We start from the raw sequence: 8613 nt of genomic DNA on the forward strand, positions 1-8613 counted from the left end.
AAAAAAAAAAAAAAAAAAAAAAAAAAAAAAAAAAAAAAAACAATAAAAAAACCCTTTTTTTTTTTCAATAAAATTCAAATTTTTGTGATACCCATTTGAAAAAGTTTGAAGCTTTGCAATGTATGAAGCATTTCAAGACTTGGGTGGCAAGGAATTATTAAAAACACAAGAGATTTGTTATGATGTTCATGAAATGAATGGTGGTCAAAGGAAAAAAAAACGCTTACTTTTTTATTGATGAACAAAATTCCATACACTAAAAAATAAAGAGAAGAAAATGGCACACCTGGAAGACATTAGAAAGAGCGGCGGCGGCGTGGATTCTGCCGAGGGAGCGAGAGGCATCAATGGCAACTTGAGTAGCAAGTGCTTCTATAAATGGCTCCGGCCAAACCCCATTGGCGGCGCGGCGGCGGGAAGAAGAAGGAGTGTCAAAATCCCCTCGAGGCCTCCGCCGTCGGCCGCCGCCGGAGGAGGAGGAAGACATGGAAAAACAACGGTGAGAAATGGAAGAGGAGAGGAGAAAGAAGGACAAAAAAAGGTGTGGATAAAGACACCAAGTGAGGGCCCCAAAAAGGGAGTTGCGGATTCTTTGATATATATGAACACAAAAAACATACCAGAACCACCACCCCCCACCCTTGTGTTTTTTTTTTTTTTTTTTTTTTTAATATTTTAAATAATAATAATAATAAATGAAATAAATAAATAAAAAGTTGATTTTTACATGATTTTTATAATTATGAAATGGGGTTTTGATTTTGGGGACTGCAAAGACGGCGGCGTTGGGAAGAAGAAAGGAAAAACTGTTGTGTTATGTAAATTACCGATGTTTTTTCAGGTGCTTTTCTATGCGCATTTTTCTCTGCCCTATTGCTTTCAACAATTATTCACTTTCTTTTTTTTTTTCTTTTTTTTTTTTAATTTCTTATTTATTTTACCTCACTTGATGTGATTTCCAAGGAAATAAATACACTTCAAAACAATATTATTTTTAAATAATTATACTTTCATAACCCGAGCAACTAAATAGAGTTCACAATCCGATCATTCATTCTTCACTTGGGTTGTCAGGTTATTCTTCTTTCAAAATTATTTATGCTATATTAAATAACTAAGATCTTATAAAAATTCAAATATCAAACATTTATAAGCTACAATGAACCCCATATTTACCTCTGATATCATTTTGTAACCGTCTAAGTCCACCACTAACAGATATTGTCTATTTTGGTCAATTACGTATCATTGTTAGATTCATAGTTTTAAAATGCGTCTGTTAGAGAGAAATTTTCACATTCTTATAAAAAATGTTTTATTCTACTTCCTAGACCTCACAAACCCAACTCGATTTTTTAGTTTGGGATTGGTAGTTGAGGTTGACTGAGACGTTTTTGAGTCTGAGTCAAATGGATTTTTATTTTTATATTTTGGGAGTAAAAGTAGAGATTAATTAATTAATTAATGAAAAAAAGACGTCATGGAAGACTTGGAACTTGAATAGCCGTTTTTATTTATTTATTTATTTATTTATTTTTGGTTGGTAATTACTGGAAATTGTCTGTGGGTTTCTCACATGTTTTATCCTTTTATTAATGCAACCGAACCTGTTTTGGTTTGCTACGTTTTACCCGTTTTTTTTTTTTTTTTTTTTTTTTTTTTTTTTTTTTTGTCGCTAATATTTTTTATTTATAATTCATTATTCATTTTTTGGATTTAAATTTTCAAATCGATATCTATTTAATTTTTAAATTTTAAAAATTATTTAAAACATAGTTATTTTAGACGTAAATTTTAATTTTATATTTAATAGTTCAATTAAGTTTTAAATAATTTGTAGCACAACATTAATGGTTTGTAAGCCTATTTAATAAATAATAATAAATAAATTGACGGTATCTATTATTAATTCATGTAATGGATATTATAAATATTCATTATTTAATATCATTGACGCATCCTAATTATCATTTAACAACATCATGTCATTTTCTGTCATTTTTTAAACACAATGCAAATTAGCATACAATATCATTTTTAAGATCTATTTTGTTACCATCTATTTAACTCGGGTACAAATATTTTTTCAATACTTATTTAAATGAAAATATAACAAAGAAAATACTCTTAAACCTTCAACTTAAAAAAAAAATACATTTACCATTAATACAATATTTAAAAAATATCCCAAAACTTCAAAAATAGTATTAACATATAAATTACTACTATTAATAAATGTACGAAAATTGTGTATGACACCTTATGAATTATCTACAAACGTTCTAATGCTATTTTGTATTTTGATGATGGTAAACCCACTTTTTAGTTTTTTTTTAAATGTTTAAATTTTTATAAAAAAAAAAATTATAGGCATTTTTAATGTTGTTAAAAAAAATATTAATGAAAATTTTGAAAATGAAAGAGTATTTTAAATACTTTTAAAAGTTAATGAAAATTATATCTGAAATCATTTTGTATCTCTGAAATTTTCATCCAAAACGTATTTTTTAACTTTTTAAAAAGTTCTATTTTTTTAGACTCTTTGCAAATTATATATATATATATATAATTATGTATAATTTATTATTATTATTTTTTTTTTTCTTTTTTTTGTGGGTTTCTAAAAAAACTAATAGAATAGAGAGAAGAGGGGAGGAGGGTTTATTAGGGTTAGAGTGAGAGGTCAAAATCAGTCCTTTAAAATGCAGCTAAGGCTAAGGCTCTAAGGCTAAGGCTAATAGTAATAGTAATAGGGCTAAATTCAGTCCCATGGCTGCCTCATTGTACCCTCTCTACAGACCTCGCCATTTAGCCCACACCTGACTGCTTACGTTTACATTTATTATTATTATTATTTATTATTTTTTTTTTTTTAATTTCTTTCTTTTTGGGAATCTAACTCCTCCCCCCATTTTCAACTCTCTCCCATCTCAATTACATTTACACCCTTCTCTTCTATTTTTATTTTCTTTTTTAATTTTGTTTTTAATATCTATATCATAATTAATTAAACAAAAATTAACTATCAGATGTGATATCAGGTGAAATAATAAGAGTATGCGAAGAAGCTTCAAAAATTAAAGCATAATATTATTATACCGTATAATCTAAGAAATAAGAATGATACCTTATTCCTGGCCTTCATACTGGCCCAACAGTATTGGGTCAGCCCAATTTCACTGAAGAACTTTTCAGAGCCCAATTTACTAATGTGCCCACTGTGATAGATCATACGACTAGGAAAGATAGGAAAGAATTGAAAAATACTGTCTATAACCTTTCTTTTGTCTAGCTCAATCATGAGAACTCCGAGGTTAAGCATATTTTGCTAGGAGTGATTTACGACTTTCTAGAAATTATCACAAAATGCATGTAAGTGAAGATAAAGCATCCTAAAAAGACACGTTGTTCTGTATCATCACTAAATCTGGATTTCATATGTTTTTTTTTATTATTGAGATATATATGTTGAATAATATTTGCAAATGGCTAAAGATGAGAGTATGTATGAAGTATGTTATAGGTAGAATACCTATTTACCAGATATAATAGTATGCATGATTTAATAATGCCTGTATTTGCAAGACATTATTATCATTAGTTTCCTTACAAGAATTGAAAGAAAGTGAATTTATACCAACCAAATAATTGAATCAATTAAAGGCATAAACTTTGCTTAGTTTCATAACTAAGCAATAAGTGACATACCCTTAGAAAATTCAAATCTTTATATTTCGAAAAGGGGCATTAATCGTGCAAGATTAATGGTTGAATATAGCTCATTCCACTAAATACCCACTACTGCCATAGAGAACATCCAACAATACATGTTATGAAAAATCAATAATGAAATATGTTTGGTTTACAGAAGAAGAGGAGGAAGAAGAGGGGTTTGTGGTCGAAGCAAGGAGAAGCAGTTATGGGGAAGGGAAGATGTCATTATAAGATAAACATTTGATTTTAGAAGGATTGATTGTTATTTGGTTGTTTGTTTTTCAAGTCGTCTTCTGTTTACCTTTTCTATACTTGCTCTTTCGTTTTCTTCATGTTGTTCCCAAGCACTTATCTTTATGTGTTTGGGCACCAACACCCTTCTTTATATCTATTATTTTAGTTAACCCATTATTAATCATCATTCATTTTCTTTCTCTCCTCACTTTTACCCTTCAATTATCATCATCTTCCTTCTTCTTTTTAAGACATTATTAGAGGAGGCGAGGCGGTTTGTTCATGTCTCTTATTTCAAGCTACTCAATCTTCTATTTTGGAGCGGAACGAACCATACTCTTCTGAGCTATACTTAGATTAAACTTTTTATTTCTCGTACTTACACGGTTCCTAATAATCATCTGGCTGGTTCCCTAGAAAAAGCATAAGATTTCCTATTACTTTTTGTCTAGAGCTCAGGACACAATCCTTAATCATCATTAAGGGGTCTCTTAAGAATGATATTCCAAAGACTTTGAAGCCCTTGATTTTACCCTAAAGCATATCAATGGTAATACATTTCCTCATAATGATATTCCAAAATACCCTGAAGCTCTTTTTCTAAGCACTTGATTTATCAATAGTAATACACTTCCTAGAACATAAAATCCAATCCCTATTTGATTAAAAAAATCTGAACTAATTTCACAGGTCACTGTTAAACTTGTTTGTAGCGACCTAGTAATAGTATATGTTTTTCTGGCTAAAATATAGTAGGTTTTGAAACTTATCAAGACCTATGTTATATGCAAAGAATCGGAAATCTACAGCACTTTTAGTACATAAATAAATTTAAATTCAAAATCGTACAAAAACAAATATCTAAATACAAAACCAAATCACGTGCATATATATTTGAAATGAAAGATCAATTTCACAGAATTTCAGGGACCATGGAGGGTAAAACAAAGATATGGAACCAATGGACTATTTACCATTTTTCTATTTTATCGCGTAGGCACACAAAGACTTCAAAGGTAGAAATGTAAACAGATCCAGAGTACAAAACATTGTGCAAATCAGCAAGAGAAAGAAATGGTTGTTCTAAATCTACTACAGAAAGAAAAAATTTACAGCAAAGTGAAAAATGTGACTATTTTGGGATTATAAAAATACTAAGCTTATATAATATAAGTATATCAGTATCTTAGAACGCAAATATATGCATGAAAAATTTAAGAGGGGGGTTGAATATTAAGGTGTGAGAAAGGGTAAAATTACAAGATGTTGATGACAAGAACTCTACAACAAGAAGGTAAGTACGAAAGGCAGTCTTTTTACACCGGGAAGGATAAGCGAGTGAGAAAGGGAAAACGTAAGAATTTGTGTTGGTTTTTGACCTTTAGGGGTTTCTTGTTGTATTGTTGCAATTATTAAGTTCTTCTCAGCAAGACTTGGGAACAGTGCTTTTTCAGATGTGTCCAATAGACAAGTCCAACATGAAACAAAACAACGTCTTCATAAACCCTAAAAGAATATAATATAAAGGTGGGCCATGGGGGTGTCCTAAGAGAATCTCCCACCTCCTTCCCCCAGAACCCAACCTAAAGGGTCTTTTTATAAATCTAAATGTCAATTCTAACACCCAATATAATGATGTTTTATTATATGCTTTCTGTCTCAAAGGACTTGGGGGTTTCCTTTCTGTGCCAACTCCATCAGACAATCAATCAAATGGGCACTGCCCTGTCTATAATTTTCAATAGCTCTTCTCAGACATATTTACATTATTTATTTATTCATCAATAATTTCTCTGAGGAAACCTATGGTGCTTGTTTCGCTCTGACTTTTCTTCCTGCTCACAAACAACACCTTATTTTCAAACATTTTTTAATGCATTTAGTCGTCTTCTGGTTCACCTTTTTCCCCCAAGTGCATAAAGTTCTGTCTATTTTGTTTTTAGTTTTCCAGCATCCATTTCCTCAGTATGATGAGTATATATCACTGTAACATATGATACCCATATGAAAAAGCTGTACGTTTTCTAATAGAAATGAACCATCCAACAAGATTCATAATTATAAAAACAATAGTTTTAATTCAAGCACACTACTTCACTGCTAACCTATAGGTATCTCATAATCAAAGACAATGCAAAATATACCTCCACCATATTATTATCCGATTGTCAACACGTTTATAATAGTCTAACTTTCTCTATCCCTGTACGTGAAAAATTGAAAATCATTAAATTTCTCTTCTAGAGAGAGAGAGAGAGAGAGAGAGACATGACTAAAGAACAAGAGTGAGCAACGTCTAAGTCTACCATGCCATCTACTTGAGATCTACATCAATAAAACAGTGACTAAGAACTCAGAAATGGAAGGGGGGAAAAGCTTAAGAATCAGAATTCCTCTGTTCTTAATACGGAAGGGGAGTAAATGATGTGAGACTGTGGAGTACGATGGATAAGCCTTCCCAGAAATCATGGGGAAGAAAAATAAAGGATTAAACTAAATGATGAGAGATTGTGAAAAGAAAGAGATGTAGGATGAGCTGAGCAATGTGATTAAAAGAGAGAATAAATGATGTGTTAGTTAAGATATAGTCAACAACATTTCACAAATTTAAATTTCACAGACAAAAGTATTTTACCTGCGCAGAGAAGGCGTGGGTATGTGGAATAATTTCCTTAGAGGATAGGATATTTAAATGAGATACTTTTCATTACACGTAGTTTTCAGGAAAAATCTTTTAAAGTAGTTTCCCATAATTTCAAAATTTTAAAATACTCTGAACTTTAGAGTTTTGTAACTTCAGTTATTTTTATAGGATGCATTTAAAGTTTTGTGACTTATTAAACACAAAAGTGGAAGTTAGATAAAACTCTCAAAGAGACTATAAATGAGTGTCTAATCAAACCATATGAATTATTTATGAAATTTTATATAATCAGATGAAATTCTAAATATTATATGAAACCAAATTTGCAATTTCTCCAATTTTTCCTATAATAGTAAAACTAAATAGAATCATAACCAAGATGCATGGCATATACTATCGGGTCATGATATCATAAACATTTTAGAAATCTAAAAATTTGATTGGCACTATAGAGGAATTGGTGCTTCATGATTAGGATCGAATGAACATATTTTGACTATTGAGGATTGTTGAGAGGAAATCCCACCTTGCTAACTAAGGAGATGATCACGAGTTTATAAGTAATAAATATAGCTCCATGGGTAGAGTCTTTTGGAGAAACCAAAAGCAAAGCCATGAGAACTTATGCTCAAAATGGACAATATCATCCGATTGTGTTGGCCCGTGATTTCTAACGTGGACATGGTCCACACACTGAAGTTGAGAAAAGATAGGCGTGAAAACAGAATTAAAGACGGTAAACATATCCATGCCCAGCTGATGTAAAAGGTCGTTCTCTTTGAAAGAGTGGTTCCCAACTCACAACGGACACTTGCCTAAAGTCTTGGAATATGCACACACATACACACCCTAAATTCAACTACAGCTTTGAGCTACTTCTGCTAAGCCCCTAAACGAATTTTTTAAAGAAAAAAGAAGCCAAAGAGAAAGTTAAGCGGCATCGCATTGATTTGCATTGGTTTGAGTTTTTTTTTTTGGTTTGGAGCTTCTTCCTTGGCCCCATCTCCTCCCTCCTCGATACCCTCTCCTACCTCTCCCCTCTCAATCCTTCTCACAGACATTTTCACAAACACGCGGACTTCGAGACGCACAGCAGGACAAATCCTATCTTAGACCTTTTCTCCTTGTTAATGAATTTTCACCAGATCTCTCTCTCTCTCTTTCTCTTTCTCTCTCACTCTCTTTTTTCCTCTCTATCTAGTTTCAATTCCATATATATCACAGAAGTAGATCGCTTCCACCTTCCAAATTCCTAATTATACTACGGCTTAAACGTAAAAATGCAGAAGAATCACATACCTGAGGCGAACGAGAAGCGGCGGAAGTTCTTAATCAACGACAATCTCGACATTCTCATCGAAATCCTCAAGCGGCTAGACGGACCGTCACTCGGCGTCGCCGCCTGCGTCTGCCGCCTCTGGTGCACAATCGCTCGAAACGAATCAGTCTGGGAACATGTGTGCTTCCGGCACGTGACATCGCCGCTTCCGTCATCGGTAAAATCAGTGGTCGCCGCACTGGGAGGGTACAAGCGGCTATACATGGTGAGCATAAGGCCGGTGCTGAGTCGACTCGGATACTCGGAAGTGGTGAGGCGAGTTTGGACTCAGGACGAGGTTCAACTCTCACTGTCTCTGTTTTGTGTGGATTATTACGAACGGCTCACTGGGAGTGGAAGACTCAGCGGCGATGCGTCCGCATTGTCCCTCATGTTCCTCTGCAACACCGTGAACGTCTGATTGATCTCGTGGTTTTTTTATACTTTCTCCACCGTTGGATTTGTTGACCAGTCCATATAAGAAATCAAGCAAGCTCCGGTGATTTTAGTCAAAGGATTAAGATTAGCCTGGTATGAATATGATAATTATTCCAATTATACAACCATTTTATTAAAATGAAAATAACAGTCCAATTATTTTCAACATTTTCTTTATTGTTTGATTTATTTTATGTTAGTATTATTATTATTATTATCTAAATATTGTTGTAATGAAAAAAAAAAAAAAAAAAAAAAAAAATTT

At 32.5% G+C, this 8613-nt stretch overlaps 2 protein-coding genes across 2 annotated transcripts in view; one reads left to right on the top strand and one right to left on the bottom strand.

Moving 5' to 3' along the window:
* LOC111451627 (transcriptional regulator STERILE APETALA-like) overlaps nucleotides 1-487 on the bottom strand; it is a 4017-nt gene extending 3530 nt beyond the window's left edge. Inside the window, exon 1 of the mRNA XM_023092101.1 lies at nucleotides 287-487. Coding sequence (XP_022947869.1) covers nucleotides 287-487 — 201 coding nt within the window. The remainder of the gene's footprint in view (nucleotides 1-286) is intronic.
* A 6750-nt stretch (nucleotides 488-7237) lies between these two features.
* Nucleotides 7238-8497, top strand: LOC111451371 (F-box protein SNE-like). Its single transcript, XM_023091767.1, has one exon. The coding sequence runs from the start codon at nucleotides 7873-7875 to the stop codon at nucleotides 8329-8331; it is 459 nt and encodes a 152-aa protein (XP_022947535.1). The 5' UTR covers nucleotides 7238-7872; the 3' UTR covers nucleotides 8332-8497.
* Nucleotides 8498-8613: the final 116 nt, after the last annotated feature.

The sequence above is a fragment of the Cucurbita moschata genome, unplaced genomic scaffold (genome assembly GCF_002738365.1).
Source record: "Cucurbita moschata cultivar Rifu unplaced genomic scaffold, Cmos_1.0 Cmo_Scf00013, whole genome shotgun sequence".
NCBI classification, from domain to species: domain Eukaryota; kingdom Viridiplantae; phylum Streptophyta; class Magnoliopsida; order Cucurbitales; family Cucurbitaceae; genus Cucurbita; species Cucurbita moschata.

Bases quoted from the DNA above. Each gene is read 5' to 3' on its own strand.
- LOC111451371 (XM_023091767.1), top strand. From the start codon at position 7,873: ATGCAGAAGAATCACATACCTGAGGCGAACGAGAAGCGGCGGAAGTTC.